The 24,048-nt window shown below is 38.6% G+C and overlaps 1 protein-coding gene across 1 annotated transcript in view; it reads left to right on the top strand.

The window, feature by feature from the left end:
• Positions 1 to 12,772, top strand: part of ufm1 (ubiquitin-fold modifier 1) — a 45,632-nt gene extending 32,860 nt beyond the window's left edge. The window contains exon 6 of the mRNA XM_061931313.1: positions 12,502 to 12,772. Coding sequence (XP_061787297.1) covers positions 12,502 to 12,605 — 104 coding nt within the window. The 3' untranslated portion in view covers positions 12,606 to 12,772. The remainder of the gene's footprint in view (positions 1 to 12,501) is intronic.
• The last annotated feature ends 11,276 nt before the right edge of the window (positions 12,773 to 24,048 follow it).

Consider the following 24,048-nt stretch of genomic DNA (forward strand, 5'->3'; position numbering starts at 1 on the left):
ATCCTCAGTGTCTCTCCAGAGGAATCTGTGGAGGTGCATCTCCAGGTCTTCTAGCCACACAGAATTGTACATTTTTTTAATGTCACCAAGAGCAGCATGGACTCCTCTTCTGAACCTGAGTAGAACTGCTCGGATGGGATTGAGGACATCAGGCCCTTTCAGCAGGAGATCATTCATGCTGCGTCCTTGGAACCTCTGGCTGCTGTTCCATACCAATCGCACAGGTGTTGTAACTGAATGCGGGTTTGGCGCCACCAAGTGGCTGACGTACCACACTGGTCCTTGCCAGCCAGCAATGGTCTCTTTGGTGAGTTTCTTTGCCGCTTTCCTTGCCACCATCTCATGGACTTGAGCTGTGTATGCCACTCGCCACTCTGGTTCTTTCTTGAGCTGCTTCTCTGTCCGCAGGAAAGTGGCCTGAACTGCACTTCTGTTGTTGGGCAGCGAGGTTGGATCTTCAATCCAGGGATATTTCGTGTCCCAGTGTGGTTCGTCACTATGTGCATCTGCTTTGACATAGGTTAGGCCTTTCCTTATGATTTCCAGCTCTTTTTCCTCTTTTATAGTCATTTCTTTTCCTCCTGGTTGACAGTTGCCGCACCGGCATCCCCCGCACTTGGGTTCGCAGGCGGCTCCAATGCTTTCCCATTTCCACCAGTTTAAGAACTCTCTGCCAGCTGTCGTCATCTTGGTTTCAGCAATTTCCTGATATTTCACTGCTGTAGTTCTCATAGACCGGGCAAAGTGTGTTTTGGATCTATGCATAGCCACATCCACTTCTTCAAAGAGGTTTGGATGTGCTCCCCCAACAGTCATTCCTAATGGGCTTTCCCAAAGCACCAGGTCCCCAATTACCTTTACTCTTTGTGGAGCGAGTCTTCCTTCACGGTGGCTGATGAGAAGCTCAATATGCTTTGGTCTTTTCAGATTTTCAAGGTTGATGTCTGGGAAGAACTTCCTGATTTGGTGAGGTTTGATTTCACTGTGCACTTTGGCAATTTCATCCAAGCCATAGCATACAAGCTCATGAGCTCTCTCTGTGCCTGTGGGCGTCTTCACTCTCACCTTGAGTAAATATCTTCTGGTCTTTACCGTCATGGTCATTCCTCCAACTCCTTGGACAACAAGGGTGACGTTTTCATTTCGCAGGTCGAGTCTTTTGGCAGCTCTGTGAGTGATGTAGTTGGTGTCCGATGCCAGGTCAATGAGAGTTCCAATTTTCTGTCCTGCATTGCTAGTTACTTCCAACAGCATCAGAATTACTGGTAACTCACGTGTATTTGCATCCATCACTCCAGGTTGGATCTTTCCAGCACAGTAGGTCTTCTCCATCACTCCAGGTTGGATCCTTCCAGCACAGTAGGTCTTCACAGCCACATTGGTGAATGCCTTCCTGAAATTTTCAGCCATCTCTGGGGTGAGCTCAGAAATCAGCTTTTCTTGCTCCTCAGTGAGGGCTTGTCGTCTGATGTTGGGTCCTCCTCTTTTCCTAGGTTCTCTTCTTTTGGGGTCTTCCTTTAGGCAAAGAAAGAAGTGGTGGCCTGAAGAATTCCTGCAGTCCCTCTTCCTGCACAGGTAAGTATCCGTACACTCCTCCTCCTCTTCATGACAATTTAGGCACCTTTTGCATGCTCCTAGCTTTTCCACAGCTTTCACTTTGTCGCCAGGCTTCAGTTCTTTGAACCGCTTGCAAAAGAAGAGCTTCTCCTGGTGCTTTTCATCTCCACAGACAACGCATCCGCCTTTGCCTGTGAATCTGGTAGAGGCAAACTTCTTTTCCATGTAAGTAGGTTTCTTCTCAGACCTTTCACTTACACCAAGCTGCTCTAGCTTCTCCAGGATTTCTTCTTGGGTCTTCAGGAATTTGAGGAGGCTGTCGAAGTGATTGTCTGCCGTCACTTTGCTTCCTGGGTTGACCATTAATGTGAGCCAGTCCCTCTTTATGTCGTCCGGCAGCTTACTCTCTATTGACCTGATCACAAGGGGGTTGTTGATGGCGCCGATGTTTCCCAGCGCTGTCAGGTCATCCAGGGCCTTTTCCACCTTTTGGATTAAGTCAATCACTTTCCTTGGCTGGTTTGACTTTAAAGCAGGAATCTTCTCCAGTTCTTCAACTATTTCTAAGGCAATTGTGGTTTTATTGCCATACCTGTTTTCAAGCACTCTGAACATGTCTTCCGCATCATTGTATGTTGACAGGCGTAGTTCTCTGCTTATCCGCTCATCAACACTGTCCAGGAGCTGAAACTTCTTCACTTCAATGGAGCCGGTCGGCTCTCCCTGTCTTTGCAGTTTCTCCCAGTCACTACGCCATCGATGGAAGTTCCTTTTGATTCCATAGAACCTGGGTAGACTGGTGGGTTTGATTCTCAGCACCGGCTGTGGAGTTGGTTGGAGCTGGGGTTCTCTTCCTCTTCTTTCTTCCTCTGCACTTCTTTGTGCCGTTAGGAATTCGGCCCTTCTGGCCTCGAGGACATTGCTGAGTGCCCTCAGGTCCTTAACTCTGCCTTCCAGCCTTTGCCTTTGGTCATCTGGAATCCACCTTTCCCACTCAGTCATGCTTGTGATTACATCTTTGACCAATGATTTCACTCCAATCCACTGCAGCTCATATCCGTCTCTGTTGATTGCAGTCACAGGCATTCTCCGGACATCTTCACTGGCGATCCCTGCCTCATTTATTGCAGAGTTGACTTCGTCCTCACCATATCTGGACCAAAGGTTGTGCTGAACTTTTTTCCGGACTTCATCCAGTCTTGCTTCACACTCATCTGTGGTTTTTTCTATGTCTTTTTGCTGCTGTATTTTTAGTTCCACTTCATCACCTTCCTCAGACTTGGCCTCCATGTCCACCAGTAGGCCGGTCTCGTAGTCATCGTTTGCTTCACCGACATCCCTCGCCAGACTGGAAAGTTTGCAGAACTCCTCTTGTAGTTCCTGCTTTATCATGGTATCTGCAGCCCTGCTGAGGTAGTTGGCTTGCTTGGTGAAGACACTTTTGGCTACGGTCCTCTCTTGCTTCAGTTGCTTGACTGTTTTTCCAAGAGCTTCGCTTGCCATGGTGCAGTTTTAAGTACCTCCCTTTGCGACAGCAGCTTCTTTGACTTCAGGCCTTTAATCCTCGTCTTCACTGCCACGCTGGTGGTTATCAACTGTCAAGTTCTCCAGGTTTTTTCACAGCCTTGCCCGAACTTGAAAGGGCCAGTTGGACTCAGGAAGGACTCAAAGGGACAACTCAATCCTTTTTCCTTGTGATTTATTGATGTTTGATTTGAAGCAATAAAATAAAGTGGGTTATTGGTGTAGATGAATGGATGAACAAAATGAATAGTCGAATAGTGGGGGTTGAATAGGTGAATAGGTGAATAGCAGTATAGTGGGGGTTGAATAGTTTGATAACCTTACCAAACAGAAAAAAAAACACATTAGTGTTTCATAAACATACAACATAATACAGGCTTTGCTTTTCTTTTAAATCAATCCAACCAAATTAATTTCCACTGATAAGGTCTAGGTTTAAGAATACATTTAAACATTTCCAACAATATGAATGAAATGAAATTTAAACAATCCATCCTAATTATAAGAATAAACTTAAACATCACAGATACTTTTTTAAATTTACTTTCAGTCAACTTAAACAATTGTGTAAACATCAGTGGAATTATCTTCTTTAAAGATTCTCCCCAGTGAAATTAACTTCTCTCCCTTGGTTTCCTCACCAGTTGCGTCTTCTGAGTCCAAACAGGAGCTGTCTTCCTTACTCTTAGCAGCATGTCAAAGGGGTGACTGACTGAAGCTCAAACATTTTGAGCATGTGCTCTGAGCAGGTGAACTCAATCAAACCAATCTGTTGGAAGCAGGTGGAGATTTTCAGCCCTCAGCTCTCACTGTTGCCCCTTCAGGCCTGGAGTGTGCTCTACAAATCAGTGGTGTTTGTGCTGCTCTGTACTTTGACTTGACACACACCAAACAAGAATGACAAACACATTTCGCACCGTAACACAACATAAACACAACAGAACAAATACCCAGAATCCCTTGCAGCACTAACTCTTCCGGGACGCTACAATATACCCCCTACCTCAACCCCACCCCACCTCAACCTCCTCATGCTCTCTCAGGGAAAGCATGTCCCAAATTCCAAGCTGCTGTTTTTGAGGCATGTTAAAAAACAAAATGCACTTTGTGACTTCAATAATAAATATGGCAGTGCCATGTTGGCATTTTGTCATGTCTGTGTAATCATGTTTTGTTTTAAGTCATGTTTTGTTTAGTTATAGGACTCTTTAGTTTCTGTCTTTTCACTCCCTTGTCTTGTTTCCATGATTACCCCATTAGTTCCACCTGTTCCACGTTTGGACTCATTGTGCACTCTTGATTGTCCCCATAGCAACCCATTAGTTTTCACCTGTCACGTCACGCACCTGTTTCACGTTTTGAGTCACGCACCTGCTTCCACTAATCATGTCCATAGTATTTAAGTTCATTCTTTTCAGTTTGTCGTTCTGACGACCTCTCCACATTTATGCTTATGTACTCTCTTCATCCTCTAAGATCCTGCTTCATGTCCCTTGTCAAAGTAAGTTTTTGTTCCATGTTTATAGTCTTTTTGTTTTTCATAGTTTGTTCTCCGCCACTGTGCGTGCTTTTCATTTGTACTTTTTTGCTATAGTCTTTTGGTTTCATAGTTTATTCTCCGCCACTGTGCGCGCTTTCATTTATTCCTTTTTTTTTGATAATAATAAAAAAAACTTACTTGGACAAGGCATGAAGTGCGCAGAGGTAGACAGAGTATGAATGCGGGAAGTCAGGGGTATGATGTCGCCAGGGAGACTTCCTGGCAACAATGGGTTTAAATAATAGTGACATGATTAAAGACAGGTGCGTGAGTCGTGAGGGCAGGTGAAAACTAATGGGTTGCTATGGTGACAAACAAGAGTGCACAATGAGTCCAAACGTGGAACAGGTGAAACTAATGGGTAACCATGGAAACAAGACAAGGGAGTGAAAAGCCAGAAACTAAAGAGTCCAATAAATAAACAAAACAAAACATGATTACACAGACATGACACTTTTTTTTTTTATATATAACTTTAGTTGATTTATTTTGGAAAACCTCGTTACATTGTTTAATGCATCCAGCGGGGCATCACAACAAAATTAGGCATAATAATGTGTTCATTCCACGACTGTATATATCGGTATCGGTTGACATCGGAATCGGTAATCAAGAGTTGGACAATATCGGATTTCGGCAAAAAAGCCATCTAATTTTAATTCCTCATTATTTTTTGAACATTGAGCGTTTTTAATGAAAATCCACATTGTAGGTCTCTTCCACCCTCAAGTGTTAAAAGTAATTCATATATTATTTTTCACGTACTTTGAACACTAAAATTTCTAGATCAATTTTAAATATATTCATTGATTTTAAGTACTTTTTTTTTTAAATGTTTTTGTATGTTTTATACCCTTTTTGTCAAAAAAATATGCCCCCTCCCTTCAAAAAAAAATAGAAAAGTGAAATATTGGAGCCTTAAACAGGTCAATAATTCATAACATTGATTGTGATACATCATTATTAGAAGAATCAAGGTCTTTCCAGGACGAACGGCAAAAAGACCATTCATGCATTCCTTTTCAAGCACAACGAGGCCGGGAGGAGTCCAACTACATTCCAAAAAAAAATATTATAATAATTTATTTAACATATGAGCTCAAAAGTTCTCCCAGAGAATCTCAGTTCTGACCAATACGATCAAGATTCACATACTTTTCAGAATTGTGCTTTATTTTACTGATCATTATTAAAGATATGCATTATTAGTAGAGATGTCCGATAATTGCTTTTTTGCCGATATTCCGATATTGTCCAACTCTTAATTACCGATTCCGATATCAACCGATACCAATATATATACAGTCGTGGAATGAACACATTATTATGCCTAATTTTGTTGTGATGCCCCGCTGGATGCATTAAACCAGTTGTTCTCAACCTTTTTTCAGTGATGTACCTCTTGTGAAAATGTTTTTAATTCAAGTACCTCCTAATCAGAGCAAAGCATTTTTGGTTGAAAAAAAGAGATAAAGAAGTGAAATACAGCACTATGTCATCAGTTTCTGATTTATTAAATTGTATAACAGTGCAAAATATTGCTCATTTGTAGTGGTCTTTCTTGAACTATTTGGAAAAAAAGATATAAAAATAATTAAAAACTTGTTGAAAAATAAACAAGCGATTCAATTATAAATTAAAGCTGCAAGCAGCGTTGGTCGGGCCCGCGTATTTGGCAGGTGCTAGTCCTAAGTGTCCCAATACTTTTGTCCAGTTTTAGTCCCAAGTGTCCCAATACTTTTGTCCAGTTTTCGGCCTAAGTGTCCCAATACTTTTGTCCAGTTTTCGGCCTAAGTGTCCCAATACTTTTGTCCGGTGGTAGTCATAAGTGTCCCAATACTTTTGTCTAGTGTACCTACCTTGTCTGCATTGTGTAGGCACGCTGGTGCTTCCTGCTTTTAAGCAGCCATCTTAAAAAAACAGCGGGTTTTCGAAGGGTCATAAAATCAAAACCGGAGCAGGTATTAAAACGCTGTTCTGTTATTTTATACACAAGGGTTTAATCTCTCTCCTGTGTTAGTTTGAAGCCGAAACGACAAACGCGCTCAAAGGAGATAGTTTTTGAAGGAAGGTGACCGGTTTTTACAAAAAATTTGTTTTGAAGGGGGAATAGCAAACTTCCTGTAGATTTTTGCTGGGGGTTGTCAATTTATGAAATGTAGGTCTAAGTGAACCCTACATAGAGGTTTTCGTTTTATGTCTCTCCGACCTTCCCAGTGGGAGTTACAGGCAATTTTGTCAGTTTTTTCATCCGAGGAGCAGTATTTTGTGCGTTTCATTAAAAAATTGCGCTAGAGCACAATTTTGAGATTTGGGGTTAGATTTTTTTATTAGATCGCAATTTTTGCCAGTCCTGATGTGTGTGTTCAGTTCGGTGAGTTTTGAAGCATGTTAAGGGGGTCAAATTACAGCTCAAAGAGGCAAAAGTGACTGTTTTTAGTACTTTTTTGTTTGAAGGGGGAATTGCCAACTTCCTGTTGATTTTTGCCCGATGATATACAATTATGAAAACTAGGTCTAAGTCAGACCTACATACAGGTTTTTGTTTCATGTCTCTCCGATCTTCCTAGTGGGAGATACAGGCAGTCTAGTTTTTTTTTTTTTCTAGGGGGCGCTAGAGCGCAATTTTGAGTTTTGAGGTTTGGTTTTTTTTTTAAAAAGGTCATTTTCGCAGGTCCTGATGTGTGGGTCAAATATGGTGAGATTTGAAGCATGTTAAGTGGGTCAAATTACAGTTTAATGTGGCGGCGGAAGAATAAAGAATAAAACCTTACAGATTCAATAGGTCCTTATGTCCCATTGCATAATACAATGGGCCATGCGGGCCCTAATAAAGATTTCTACACATAGAAGTAATCATCAACTTAAAGTGCCCTCTTTGGGGATTGTAATAGAGATCCACCTGGATTCATGAACTTAATTCTAAACATTTCTTCACAAAAAAAGAAGTCTTTAACATCAATATTTATAGAACAATATTTATGGAACAAATCTAACAAAAAAATCTAGCTGTCAACACTGAATATTGCATTGTTGCATTGTAATGAATGGAATAGCCTACTTGATTTGATGTTCAGTTTATGAACTTACATTCATATTTTGTTGAAGTATTATTCAATAAATATATTTATAAAGGATTTTTGAATTGTTGCTATTTTTAGAATATTTAAAAACAATCTCACATACCCCTTGGCATACCTTCAAGTACCCCCATTTGAGAACCACTACATTAAACAATGTAACAAGGTTTTCCAAAACAAATCTACTCAAGTTATGGAAAAAAAATACCAACATGGCACTGCCATATTTATTATTGAAGTCACAAAGTGCATTATTTTTTTTTAACATGCCTCAAAACAGCAGCTTGGAATTTCGGACAGGGCCTCACCTGCCATCATGGAAAGAAAAACAATGTAAAAAGAAAAAAAAATAATTAAATTGTTATATCTATCCAGTGATTATACTATAAAGTTATTTTCCATTTAACTTCACCAGTTTTAGATTATTTTTATTCAAAATCGCAGAATTTTCACATTTGCCGTTCAAATACTGAGAAGAGACGGTGCGGTGATCAGCAGCCAGTTGAGGCACGTCACTCAGTGCCTCAACATGAATTGCGGACTCGGCTAACTGCTGGCCTGCTGTGCAGTGAGACCGTATTGCTATATGAATTATATTATACATTTCCATAGTTTAGTTAGCTGAGGTATATAATGTACAGTGTATTTTGTCAACAACTGTATGTGTGTAAAGTATTTCTTGTGCTGAGCGATCATAAAACGGCTGCAAAAGACGCACTGGCTGAGGCTCCAGTAATCCCGCCTCCTGCACCCCCGCCGTAGAATTGTTATATCAACTAAAGCCCACACTTAAACTTTCCACGTGCAAGATTGAATCTATTTAAAAAAGTTATTTCATAAGAAGCCAAAAAGTGCAAAAACAATAATGTTCATGTTGGAGGAGTTGTGAATGACTGCAGGGCCACAACATTAGGTACACCTGCAGACTGCAGGTGTACCTAATTCACAACTCCTCCAACACGAACATTATTGTTTTTGCACTTTTTGGCTTCTTATTAAATAACTTTTGTAACCTATTTTCATGGGCTTTTCTCTTTGTGATGTTAAGTTCCCGTTATGCGCTGTTATACAGTATATGCCTTGAGCTCTTATTTTGAAGGCGCGAAGAGCGGAAGTGATGACACGGAGTGGAGCGGAGGTTTTTGAAAGAAGATAAATAAAGTGGTCCTCGTGTAAACTGGAGTTTATTTTGTAGTTTCATACAGTATAGGTGACATTTATAAACCCTCGGTTACACTTTTTTAAATAGATTCAATCTTGCACGTGGAAAGTTTAAGTGAGGGCTTTAGTTGCGGCGCATGGACTTCATTTATAAGTAAAGGTAAGACCGTAATAACGTTTTTTTTATTAAATGTGCTTTTTTGTGTGCTACAGTTTGTATGTGTAAAGTTAAAGTTAAGTTAAAGTACCAATGATTGTCACACACACACTAGGTGTAATGAAATTTGTCCTCTGCATTTGACCCATCCCCTTGTTCACCCCCTGGGAGGTGAGGGGAGCAGTGGGCAGCAGCGGCGCCGCGCCCGAGAATAATTTTTGGTGATTTAACCCCCAATTCCAAGCCTTGATGCTGAGTGCCAAGCAGGGAAGAATGCTGGTATGAGCTTTTAAACATAACCCGTTAACTGCTGCCAATCAAATGGTGAATAAGATACTCTTTAGGGTTCATATGTTTGTAAATCTGACTGTGATGAAGTCAGTGCCATCAACCTCACCGCACGTCACTGCATTTTAGCATCCCGGAAGAGTTAATGCTGCAAAGGGGTTCTGGGTATTTGTTCTGTTGTGTTTATGTTGTGTTACGGTGCGGATGTTCTCCCGAAATGTGTTTGTCATTCTTGTTTGGTGTGGGTTCACAGTGTGGCGCATATTTGTAACAGTGTTAAAGTTGTTTATACGGCCACCCTCAGTGTGACCTGTATGGCTGTTGACCCAAGTATGCCTTGCATTCACTTATGTGTGTGTTAAAGCTGCATATATTACGTGACTGGGCCGGCACGCTGTTTGTATGGAGGAAAAGTGGACGTGACGACAGGTTGTAGAGGACGCTAAAGGCAGTGCCTTTAAGGCACGCCCCCAATATTGTTGTCCGGGTGGAAATCGGGAGGAATTCGGGAGAATGGTTGCCCCGGGAGATTTTCGGGAGGGGCACTGAAATTCGGGAGTCTCCCGGGAAAATCTGGAGGGTTGGCAAGTATGCCCTACGTCCGTGTTTTACCGGATATGTACCGCTTTACTTCTTGAAACCGATACCGATAATTTCCGATATTACATTTTAAAGCATTTATCGTCTGATAATATCGGCGGGTTATCCGACATCTCTAGTTGTAAACATTGGGATAGGTGTAATAAAGTTCAGCTTCTCCCTCTTCCATTCCAGACTATTTGTATAAAAAATGTCTGAATGATTGAAACTTGAACTGAATAATCGATGTCTGACCATACGCACGCAAATATGTTATCATAGTCAACCCTGGCCTCTTGTCTTCGCCTTTTTAAATGTCCGAAACTTTTTCAATGACGCACTTTGTTCTGGGAAGTCTGAAAGGTTTCGACTGTCAGAGTTTCTATCAGAAGACGTGGTGTCAGCTTGTAGTTTAATTATGGAAGGCAGAAAGTGCTACTTCAGCACCACGGCCAGCGACAGCCCTCGCAGATCTGCTGCGTCCAGTATTCACAACACTCCACTTGTTCCACATTCTCTCAGGTCACAGCCTTACTTCAAAATGGAATTGTTTTCCCTCAAAATTCTACACACAATACCCCTATAGCAGGGGTCGGCAACCTTTACCAGTCAAAGAGCCATTTTGACCAGTTTCACGAATGAAAGATAACAATGGGAGCCACAAAAAAATTTTGAAATTTAAAATGAAATAACACTGCATAATAAGTTTGGGTTTTTTTGCTTTGTGCTATGTATAAACTAGGGGTCTCAGACACGCTGCCCATACTTTAATATGGAATTTGAATGCTGGTGCGGCACGCAGGTTTTATATGATTGAAGCTTGTCAGCGTCATGCGTGCCGAGATGGTACAGCATGTAGCAACCACTACAAACAGGGTGCCTGATCAGCCACATCTTGTTCACGTAGGTGACAGCAAAGCATACTTGGTCAACAACCACACAGGTTACACTGACGGTGTCGGTATAAATAAAAAAAAACCAAAAAACTTTAACACTCTTACTAATAATGCGCCACACTGTGAACCCACACTAAACAAGAATGACAAACACATTTCGGGAGAACATCTGCACCGTAACACAACATAAACACAACAGGACAAATACCCAGAATCCCATGTAGCCCTAACTCTTCCGGGCTACATTATACAATACACCCCCGCTACCAAACCCCGCCCACCGCAACGGACGCACAGAGGGGGGGTTGATGTGTGAGGGAGCAGGGTGGGGGCTGGGTTTGGTGGTAGCAGGGGTGTATAATACCCACTACGGCATGGCGTAGTGGGTAGAGCAACCGTGCCAGAAACCTGAGGGTTGCAGGTTCGCTCCCCGCCTCTTACCATCCAAAAATCGCTGCCGTTGTGTCCTTGGGCGGGACACTTCACCCTTTGCCCCCGGTGCCACTCACACCGGTGAATTGAATGATGAATGACAGGTGGTGGTCGGAGGGGCCGTTGGCGCAAATTGCAGCCACGCTTTCGTCAGTCTACCCCAGGGCAGCTGTGGCTATGAAAGTAGCTTACCACCACCAGGTGTGAACGAATGATGGGTTCTACATGTAAAGCGACTTTGGGTACTTAGAAAAGTGCTATATAAATCCCAGTTATTATTATTATTATTATTATAATGTCGCCCGGAAGAGTCAGGGCTGCATGGGATTCTGGGTATTTATTCTGTTGTGTTTATGTTGTGTTAAGGTGCAGATGTTCTCTCGAAATGTGTTTGTCATTCTTGTTTGGTTTTGGTTCAAAGCGTGGCGCATTATTAGTAAGAGTGTCAAAGTTGTTTTATATGGTCACCGTCAGTGTAACCTGTGTGGCTGTTGACCAAGTATGCCTTGCTGTCACTCGCGTGTGCAAGCAGAGGATGCATATATCAAGAGGCTGGGCTGGCACGCTGTTAATACAGATAGTAGAGTGTAATAAATACTGTACCATCATGGTGCGCCCTTATTATTATTGTAAGGGTGAAAATCGGAGAATTTTAATCCCGAGAGATTTCTGCAAGAGGCACTGAAATCTGGAAGTCTCCCGGGAAAATCAGGGGGGTTCGGCAAGTAAGCAGCTGAGCCGCATCAGAGTGATCAAAGAGCCGCATGCGGCTCCGGAGCCGCGGGTTGCCGACCCCTTGCCCTATAGTGACAATGTGACGATTGTTTTTTTGTTTTTTAGAATTTGCAAATGTATTAAAACTAAAAAGAAGCTAACATGTACATAAATATCCACAGCCTTTGCTCAATACTTTGTTGATGCACCTTTGGCGGCAATTACAACCTCATATTTTTCGCCCATTCCTCTTTGCAGCACCTCTTTAGCTCCATCAGGTTGGATGGGAAGTGTTGGTTTTCATCAAGATTTCTCTATACATCCTGATTTTTGTGTTTTTTTTTAATAAATTTGCAAAAATATTGAAAATAAACCATTTCACATTGTCATTAAGGGGAATTGTTTGTAGAATTTTGAGGACTACAATGAATGTATTCCATTATAAGGCTGTAACATAACAAAATGTGGAAAAAAATGTACAAATAAACACAACCAAGACTTTGTCACTAATGTAGTTTTACGCTAATTGCACTTTTTAACACACTCACTCACAGGTTGTGTCTCGTGTTGCAGGGAACGTGTTCCTCAAACACGGCTCGGAGCTGCGCCTCATTCCCAGAGACCGAGTGGGAGGGCGAGGAGACGGACGCCGCTGGTCTGCGGCGAGAAGACAATGACTCAGCCCCGCGTCCTATTTATGTACTCGGCCGTGCACAGTAAGCGCGCAGACGTACGCTAACATGGCTCGCTGCACGCTTCAGTCTGTAAGTGGAAGTAACAAATATGTCTTTTTGTTTTTTTAATCTTTGTAAATGACAATAAAAACAACACTCATGGCACGCAACACTTTTAAAACGACTCACTTTGTACACACATTGTGGTAATAAGTATAGTAATGTTTGAGGTGATGTGCTCCTAAATCAAACTGCAGTACAGGGAGGATGTATACAAAAAAGTTGTATTTTTAAAGATAAAATAAATAAAAAAATTAATGAATATAATATTTAAAAAATGTAATTAATAGACAATATGTATCTTGTTCATTTTATGTTAAATTACAAAATATTATTTAATTTTTAATAAATACACTTTAATTTTATTTTATTGTATAGCAATGTTTAAGATTGTGTGCTCTCAAATCAAACTGCAGTACAGGGAGGATGTACAGTATACATACATCATACAAAAAAGTTTTATTTTTAAAGATAAAATAAACATTTTTTAATGAATATAATAACATTTTTAAAATGTAATTAAAAGACTATATGTATGTTGTTCATTTTAAATTAATATACAAAATATTACCTATTTAATAGTAATTAAATACATTTGTATTTTATTGTTTAAGATGATGGACGTTTAGTATACACACATTATACATATATAATATAACTTTGAAAAAATTTAATTAAAAGCGAATATGTATCTTTTTTTATTTTATACTAAATGACAAAATATGTCATTTTAATTACATGCATTTTAATTAAATTTTATTGTATAGTGTATAAAAGGATGTGCTCTCATATCAAACTAGTACAGGGTATGCGTATAGTATACACACATTATACACATTAAACCAAAAAGTGTGTTGTTGTTGTTTTTTTTGACAACTTTGAAAATTACAACTTTTTATGAACATAACATTTTAAAAATGTCATTTAAGCAGATTATGTATCTTGTTTATTTTATATCAAATTACAAAATATTATTTATATAATTGTAATTAATGGCATGTTTATTTTATTGTATAGTAATGATTAAGATTATGTGCTCTACTATCAAACTATAGTACAGGGTGGATGTATAATATACACATACAAATAAGTTGTTTTTTTTTTAAAAGATAAGTAAGTTTGAAAATTATAACTTTTTATGAATATATTTAAAAAATCTAATTAAAGGAGAATATGTATTTTGATTATTTTATATAAAATTTAAAAATATTATTCAATGTAATTAAATAAATGTTTATGTTATTGTATGGTAATGTTTAAGATTGTGTTCTCAAATCAAACTACAGTACAAGGTGGACGTATAATATACACACATTATACAAAAAAGTTTTTTATTTTAAATAAAAAATTCTTTATGAAAATAATTTAAAAAAATTAAGATAAGTAATTTTGAAAATTAAAAATTTTTATGAATATAATACTATCTTAGAAAAATTTATTAAAACAATACTTATGTTTATTAATTGTTTTTACATTACTTAAAATATTACTTAATACATATTAATTAAATACTTATTTTATTATATTGTATAGTAATATTTAAGATTGTGTTTTCAAATCAAACTATAGTACAGTTTTTTGTTTATTTTAAGATAAGTAAATTTGATAATTACAAATATGTATGAATGTAATACAATTTAATTAAAACAATGTTTATATGTATTGTTTATTTTATATGAAATGACAAAAGTATTGTTAAATTTTAATGAAATAAATTACTTAATTTTACAGAGATGTTTAAGGTACACGCTGCACATGTGATGTTTCCCACTTAATCGTCAAAGAAGTGTAATCATGATCAAATAATATGTAACTACAATCTAAAATAATATTTGGTGGATCTGGAGTTGTAAATATTGAGTTGATACCGAATATTGCAACGCTTTTATTGTGCGGCTCTCTGCTGCCCCCTGTCAGGATACACATGAATAGCTTTTTGTTTCCTCCATGCTTGTCTCTGCTTTTGAAATAACACATCTGTCATTTAACATTGAAATGTGTTTTTTTGTGGTACTTTTGATCACTTTCACTGATGTCTTAACATGCTGACACCACGGACTATTAACCAGCTCTTCTTTTTTTTTTTCTTCATATTCAAAGTGAGGAAAAACTCATTTCATCGTTCATTGGTCCCGTTGCGCTCGGCTGGGCTGTGAAATAAATAAAAAAATTCACGCTCAAACAAAGCAGGTGTTGCAGGTTTCATTTTCACCATCCGGAAAGAAGCTTGTGAGGTATACCCGTTAAAGTGTGCATACTCTGATTTTTTTTAATTTACCACCTTTGCCTTCCAGGGTGTGCGTAAGCCGTCTTTCAACAAAACGTGTAAATCTTCACTTTGCCTCATTCTTCTCGACTCTGCTTCTTTTCCGAAAGTCAGGCTGAGTAAACACACATCACGCCTCCAGATCATTCCGGCGCCCTTGAGCAAACCGCCCCGGTGGCACTCTGTGCCTGTGGAGGTGCTTAATCTAAAATGAGATCAGGTGACCCTCCAGCAGCCTCGGAGAAGATAAAAAAAAAAACCTCTATTGTGACCACCGGGAAGGAAGCAGGAGAAAAAGCAAGGAATATGTAAGTCGTCACACACACACACACACACACACACACACACATGGCAAAAACACTATTCATCTTCCACGTTGACATGATTGAATCAGGTTGATGACACTATGCTGCCCCCTGCTGCAGTAAATGAATAAAGCTGCACATCCCTGCTAATCATCCCAATGCATCATAATAAAGCCAATAAATAAACAGTGATTAGTCAACACTTCATTAAAAAACAGACCTGCAGATGGATCAAGATGACAGATTAGGAAGATACTTTGCTTGGCTGCAATATTGTGTAGTAGGGTTGTCCAGATAACACATACTTGCCAACCCTCCCGGATTTTCCGGGAGACTCCCGAAATTCAGCGCCTCTCCCGAAATTCAAGCGGAGCTGGAGGCCACGCCCCCTCCAGCTCCATGCGGACCTGAGTGACGTGTTGACAGCCTGTTCACAGTCCGCTTTCCCACAATATAAACAGCTAATGATCGAGGGCGAGTTCTTGGTTTCTTATGTGGGTTTATTGTTAGGCAGTTTCATTAACGTCCTCCCAGCGCGGTAACAACACACAACAACAGCAGTCAAGTTTTCGTCTACCGTAAAGCAGTGTGTCTGCCGTAAACAGCAATGTTGTGACACTTTTAAACAGGACAATACTGCCATCTACTGTACATGCATATGTGACCGACCCATAATGTGTCACATTTTTGTGTTGATTTATTTATTTTATTTTGTGGTTTGAATTCGTTTTTGGAGCTGTCGTTACACATTTATCAGTATTCACATTGGTCAGTAGGGGGCAGTAGGGCGTTTCTTGCCAATTGAATGCTATCACCTGCAGACCGGAAGTGTCTTGTCATTCTGATGAGCGCGACCAGTCTGTGAACAATTGAAACGTCCTGTGTGCTTTTTCCTCCTGTATAACAGGTTAGTTTTGGTGAATCAACTCACTGAATAATATCCATGTGATCTTTATAAGTTCAAGTACACATTCTGATGGTGGAGCCTAACTCTAAAGTGTTTGTGAGTTGGAGTTTGTATTTGTGAATGTATCCAGTGCACAGCTGCAGTAATCAATACGAAAAGGCGACGTGAGTGCGCAATGTTTATATAGGAACTTCTGATCCTAAATCAGACTCCCAAATTAGAGCTCCCGTTTTCTTATTGATTTTATAATGTATATTTGTATAATGTGTGTGTTCTGAAATAGTGACAGAGAATAGAACAAGGATGGACAATTCAACCCTTAACTCAACAATGAGTAGATGAGTGTTGTGTGCGTGTATATGTGTAAATAAATGAACACTGAAATTCAAGTATTTCTTTTATTTATTTATTTATTTATATATGTAATAAAAAAAATAAATATATATATATATATAGCTAGAATTCACTGAAAGTCAAGTATTTCTTATATATATATCTTAACCATGCCCCCAACCACGGCTCCCGCCCCACCCCCGACCACGCCCCCACCCCCCACCTCCCGAAATCGGAGGTCTCAAGGTTGGCAAGTATGGGATAACAATATTTTAGTACCGGTACCAAAATTAATTTAGGTACTTTTCGGTATTTTTTTTAAATAAGGAGGACCACAAAAATGGCTTTATTGGTCTTATTTTAACCAAAAAAAACTTACAGTACATTAAACATATGTTTATTTTTGCAATCCAAGAACAATTTAGTCCTTAAATAAAATAGTGAACATTAGGGGTGTGGGGAAAAATCGATTCGAATTCGAATCGCGATTCTCACGTTGTGCAATTCAGAATCGATTCTCATTTTTAAAAAATCGATTTTTTATTTTATTTTATGTTAAAAAAAATATATAGGTCCGGTGGCCATGGATGAAGTGCTGGCTGTCCAGAGTCGGGACCTGGGGTGGACCACTCGCCTGTGCATCGGTTGGAGACATCTCTGTGCTGCTGACCTGTCTCTGCTCGGGATGGTCTCCTGCTGGCCCCACTATGGACTGGACTCTTGCTGTTATGTTAGATCCACTATGGACTAGACTCTCACTATTATGTTAGATCCACTATGGACTGGACTCTCACTATTATGCTAGATCCTCTATGGACTGGACTCTCACACTATTATGTTAGATCCACCATGAACTGGACTCTCACTACTATGTTAGATCTACTATGGACTGGACTCTCACACTATTATGTTAGATCCACTATGGACTGGACTCTTGCTGTTATGTTAGATCCACTATGGACTAGACTCTCACTATTATGTTAGATCCACTATGGACTGGACTCTCACTATTATGCTAGATCCACTATGGATTGGACTCTCACACTATTATGTTAGATCCACCATGAACTGGACTCTCACTACTATGTTAGATCTACTATGGACTGGACTCTCACACTATTATGTTAGATCCACTATGGACTGGACTCTCACTATTATGCTAGATCCACTATGGACTGGACTCTCACACTATTATGTTAGATCCACTATGGACTGGACTCTCACACTATTGTGTTAGATCCACTATGGACTGGATTCACACTATTATGTTAGATCCACTATGGACTGGACTCTCACACTATTATGTTAGATCCACTATGGACTGGACTCTCACTATTATGTTAGATCCACTATGGACTGGACTCTCACACTATTATGTTGGATCCCGTGTGGACTGGACTCTCACATTATTATGTTAGATCCACTATGGACTGGACTCTCACACTATTATGTTAGATCCACTATGGACTGGACTCACACTATTATGTTAGATCCACTATGGACTGGACTCTCACTATTACGCTAGATCCACTATGGACTGGACTCTCACACTATTATGTTAGATCCACTATGGACTGGACTCTCACACTATTATGTTAGATCCACTATGGACTGGACTCTCACTATTATGTTAGATCCACTATGGACTGGACTCTCTCACTATTATGCTAGATCCACTATGGACTGGACTCACCATTATGTTAGATCCACTATGGACTGCACTCTCACTAATATGTTAGATCCACTATGGACTGGACTCTCACACTATTATGTTAGATCCACTATGAACTGGACTCTCACACTATTATGTTAGATCCACTATGGACTGGACTCACACTATTATGTTAGAGCCACTATGGACTGGACTCTCACACTATTATGTTAGATCCACTATGAACTGGACTCTCACTATTATGTTAGATCCACTATGGACTAAACTCTCATTATTATGCTAGATCCACTATGGACTGGACTCTCACAATTTTATGCTAGACCCCGGCCCCCTCTAGGGGGGCCGGGGTCTGCGGTCCTCTCCAAGGTTTCTCATAGTCATTCACATCGACGTCCCACTGGGTTGTGAGTTTTTCCCTTGCCCTTATGTGGGCTCTGTACCGCGGATGTCGTTGTGGCTTGTGCAGCCCTTTGAGACACTTGTGATTTAGGGCTATATAAATGAACATAGATAGATAGTACTTTATTGATTCCTTCAGGAGAGTTCCCTCAGGATTGATTGATTGATTGATTGAAACTGGATGGCACTGTTATTATCAAGGTTAAAAACTGGCAGATCAATTGCCAGAATTCTGGCGACTGAGGTGCCAGTTTTTGTATTTTTGCAGTAACATTCTGGCGGGTAAGCTGCCAGTTTCTGCCACTTTTTCTTAACTTCCCGTATCATCGCCCTCATGGAGGGTCACATGTTCCTCGGCAAATCTTTTTAGCCCGCGGCGTTTTCCAGGCGCTGATAGAAATGTCACGGAGTGGTTCTCAGGCAAGAGCCACTAATTGGAACGGATCCACACACAGATGGCTGCTAACCTTCAAAACCAGCTGCACGGTCTGTTCCCGGCTGAAACCTTGTTATTAAGAGACTCCCACCATTATTAGACCTCACTGACATCTGCCTCTCTCTCCTCCTCCTAGGTGCAGCTCCCACGCCTGCAGAGAAGAAGGTCTCCTCCTCAGTGGGGTCAACAAGTTAGTCTCTTCTTCTCATTGCATGTATATAACAAAGCGCAGTTGCCTGTTTTTGCCACTAGAGGGCAGCAGTCCCACATCTGTAATAACAGACTGGCTCCTCATCAGTTATACCAGAGCTGGGCAAATATTTTGACTCGGGGGACATACCGGTATATAAGTCGCACTGGAGTATAAGTCGCATTTTTTGGGGAAATGTATTTGATAAAAGCCAACAGCAAGAATAGACATTTGAAAGGCAATTTAAAATAAATCAAGAATAGTGAACAACAGGCTGAATAAGTGTACGTTATATGAGGCATAAATAACCAACTGGTATGTTAACGTAACATATTATGGTAAGAGTCATTCAAATAACTATAACATATAGAACATGCTATACGTTTACCAAACAATCTGTCACTCCTAATCGCTAAATCCCATGAAATCTTACACAAACCCCGTTTCCTTGCTAACTTTTTTTTTGCTATATTTATAGGTACACACTTCAGCATCAAATATTTTGTTACTTTACGAATGATACCTGTTAGCATGTTAGTTTTTTGTTTTGTTTTGTTTTTTTGACACTCACCATTCAAAATGGTAAAAATCCTAACCCCTCTTTCATATTTTGGTTCTTGAGGCATGCTAAAATTAGCAGGCTAGCATTTTGAGCACATTTTCACTATTATATTTTGGTAACGGATGTGTGTTACAGTTAGCATTTTAGCACGCTAGATATTTTAGCTAATTTATCAGGCATACACCTGTGTCATATATGTTAGCGTTTCACTAATGCTAACTGTGAGCATGTTATTGTGAGCATGTTAGCATAGTGCTGTTGGCATAGTACCTTGTCCGAACCCCTCTTTCATATTTTGGTTCTTGAAGCATGCTAACATTAGCAGGCTAGCATTTTGAACACATTTTCACTATTATATTTTGGTAACAGACGTGTGTTACAGTTAGCATTTTAGCACGCTTGATAGTTTAGCTAATTTATCAGGCATACACCTGTGTCATATATGTTAGCGTTTCACTAATGCTAACTGTAAGCATGTTATTATGAGCATGTCAGCATAGTACTGTTGGCATAGTACATAGTCCGAACCCCTCTTTCATATTTTGGTTCTTGAAGCATGCTAACATTAGCAGGCTAGCATTTTGAACACATTTTCAGTATTATATTTTGGTACTGGACGTGTGTTATAGTTAGCATTTTAGCACGCTAGATGTTTAAGCTAATTTAGCAGAAATTCATATATGTTAGCATTTCACTAATGCTAACTGTAAGCATGTTAGCATGCCTGCTTTTTTAAGCTCGTTTTGCTCATATTTTTTGTTACTTGATGCTATCTGGCCAGCGTGCTAGCTGTTAGCATTTCAGTTCGGCTGTAGCTCTTTATTATTCACATGGAATTTATCCCGAAATTGCATTTTCTTATTCTTTAAAAAAAAAAAAAAAACAGAATGGTCCCCACATCCTTTGATTTATCGGCCCCTGGAAAAAGTTTGGGCATCTCTACAAAGTGAAACCAAATAAAAAAGAAATAAATACAACTAAAAGAGTATATATTTTTGTATGTGATAAATATATATATATTTTTAAATTTAAAATAACTAATCCAAATGCTGCTAACTTTCCTTGAACTCTGACTCATTTTCTCGTCTAGTTGCCCACGCTAAATTTGCATGGGCGTGAAAAAAAATAACAACTCCCAAACAAACGGCTCACAACCGGGAATCGGTTCTCATCGGTCATTTAAAAGAGCCGTTCAAAAGATTTGGTTTGTTCGCGAAGGTCCCATCTCTATTATTAAAGGCCTACTGAAAGCCACTACTACCGACCACGCAGTCTGATAGTTTATATATCAATGATGAAATCTTAACATTGCAACACATGCCAATACTAAAACGCAATTTTAAATTTTGCGCGGAATATCCTGCTGAAAACGTCTCGGTATGATGACGTCAGCACGTGACGTCACTGATTGTAGCGGACATTTTGGGACAGCATAGTGGCCAGCTATCAAGCGTCTGTTTTCATCGCAAAATACCACAGTATTCTGGACATCTGTGTTGGTGAATCTTTTGCAATTTGTTCAATGAACAATGGAGACAGCAAAGAAGAAAGCTGTAGGTGGGAAGCGGTGTATTGCGGCAGGTGTTGTGCCGGATAAAGCACCCCCGCCGTAGAATGCACCCCCTGACTGTTGTGCCGGATAACAGCCGGTGTTTCATTGTTTACATTCCCGGAAGATGACAGTCAAGCTTTACCATTGGCCTTTTAAAATTTTTTAAAACATTTTAAAATGTAAAAAATGTTACAAAAATTTAAAAAAAAATTAAAAAACGTAAACAAAATTTAAAAATTAAAAATAAATGTTTTAAGTTAAAACATGATTTTCAAGGTAAAAAATGATTTTCAAGGTAAAAAAAAATTTTCAAGGTAAATTTTTTTTTCAAGGTTAAATATGATTTTCAAGGTAAAAAAAAATTTTCAAGGTACATTTTTTTTTTTTCAAGGTAAAAAATTTTTTTCAAGGTAAAAAATGATTTTCAAATTTTTTTAATTTTTTAAAAATGTTTTTAAATTTTTTTTTTTTTTTTTTTTTTTTTTAATTTGTAAAAAAAATTAAAACTTTTTTTTATTTTTATTTTTTTTTTAAAACAATTTAAAACCATTTTTTAATTTTTTTATTTTTTTAAACAATTTTAACAATTAACTTTTTTTTTTAGGGTTAGGGTTAGGGTTAAGATTAGGGTTAGGGTTAGGGCAGCGTTTCTCAAAGTGTGGGGAATAGAGACATGACAGGTGGGGCGCGAGGAACGGGAGGAAATTTCACTTAAAAAAAATGTTTTATTATTATATTCTTAGATTATTTTTTTTACTATGCTTTCATTTTCTATACACACTGTAAATCACTTTGTGATTCTGTCTGTGGAATCCGCTATATAAATAAATGGAAATTACCGGTACTTATTTTTTCTGTAGGCTTTATATTTCTCGGTACGAGCGAAAGTTTGACAGACATAGCAACAGTAACTAATGGGGGCGGGGCTAAGCGGAACAAAATTTTGCGCGGATGGGTAGCAGGCTAATGTGTGGATCACAATTACACAAATATATACATTTGTGACTCGCACCTCAAAGGTCGTCGAGCCAGAGCCAGCGCCTGCAGAGGAACAAAAATCTGACGGGCACACACTGTGTCATTCACCGGGAAGCACTCGCGTCAAGGCAGCTCAGCCCCGAACTCAATAAGGTGTTAACAGATGTTGTGAGCGCGGTAAATTTGATCAAAACACGACCACTGAAAGTGCGACTGTTCTCTGCACTGTGTGAGGAAATGGGAGCTGATCATACAGCCGTGCTGTTTCACAGTGAAGCAAGGTGGCTCTCCCAGGGAAAAGTGTTGTCACTTGCCCTGTCTTGCCAAATGCATAGCTCCTCCTTTTTTTTTTGCGAAGATTGCAAAGTGGCACTTTTATTTGATTTATTATTGAACTTGATGCAAATTATTTGATTTATTATTGAACTTGATGCAAGTTATAACACTTTTGTTTTATTTATTATTGAACTTGATGCAAGTTATAACACTTTTTTGATTTATTATTGAACGTGAGCAAGTTATAACACTTTTTTTGATTTATTATTGAACTTGATGCAAGTTATTTGATTTATTATTGAACTTGATGCAAGTTATAACACTTTTATTTGATTTATTTTTGAACTTGATGCAAGTTATAACACTTTTATTTGATTTATTATTTAACTTGATGCAAGTTATAACACTTTTTTTGATTTATTATTGAACATGATGCAAGTTATAACACTTTTTTTAAATTTATTTTTTAACTTGATGCAAGTTATAACACTTTTTTTGATTTATTATTGAACTTGATGCAAGTTATTTGATTTATTATTGAACTTGATGCAAGTTATAACACTTTTATTTGATTTATTATTGAACGTGATGCAAGTTATAACACTTTTTTTGATTTATTATTGAACTTGATGCAAGTTATTTGATTTATTATTGAACTTGATGCAAGTTATAACACTTTTATTTGATTTATTATTGAACTTGATGCAAGTTATAACACTTTTTTTGATTTATTATTGAACGTGATGCAAGTTATAACACTTTTTTTTTTTTATTATTGAACTTGATGCAAGTTATAACACTTTTGTTTTATTTATTAAACTTGATGGAAGTTATTTTATTTATTATTGAACTTGATGCAAGTTATACCACAGCTGCACAGTTATTTTATTTATTATTGAACTTGATGTTATTTTATGTTATTGAGCTTAAACGTATACAACTTGATGTTCAATACATTTGAAAATGTTAAAGCTTGGCATTAGCGCTCTGTTGGGGCGATGGGGGCAGGTGGGGCTTGTAAACTCCCCCTTGTCCAAAGTGGGGAATGACAAAAAAAGTTTGAGAACCACTGGGTTAGGGTAAAAAAAAAAAAATTAAGTTAAAAAAAAGTAAAAAAAAAAAAGTTTTAAAAAAGTTTTAAAAAAAAGTTTTTAAAAAAGTTTAAAAAAGTTAAAAATATTTAAAAAATTTAAAAATATTTTTAAAAAAATTAAAAAAATTAAAATTTTTAAAAAATTTAAAAAATTGCCAAGGGACAACAGAGACTCTTCCCAGGAGGACTTTGAGTTGGATACGCAGACACGGTACTGTGAGTACGCTTCCAAACATTTGATGGCTTGCCCGTACGTGCGTGCCGCTATGTGCATGTCACGTACGTAATTTTGGGGACTTTGGGGAAATATATGTGCTGTATGAACTTTGGGGAGGTGAACGGTACTTTGGGCTGTGGGATTGAGTGTGTTGTGCAGGTGTTTGAGTTGTATTGGCGGGTTATATGGACGGGAGGGGG

The sequence above is a fragment of the Nerophis lumbriciformis genome, linkage group LG37 (assembly GCF_033978685.3).
Source record: "Nerophis lumbriciformis linkage group LG37, RoL_Nlum_v2.1, whole genome shotgun sequence".
Taxonomy (NCBI): Eukaryota; Metazoa; Chordata; class Actinopteri; order Syngnathiformes; family Syngnathidae; genus Nerophis; species Nerophis lumbriciformis.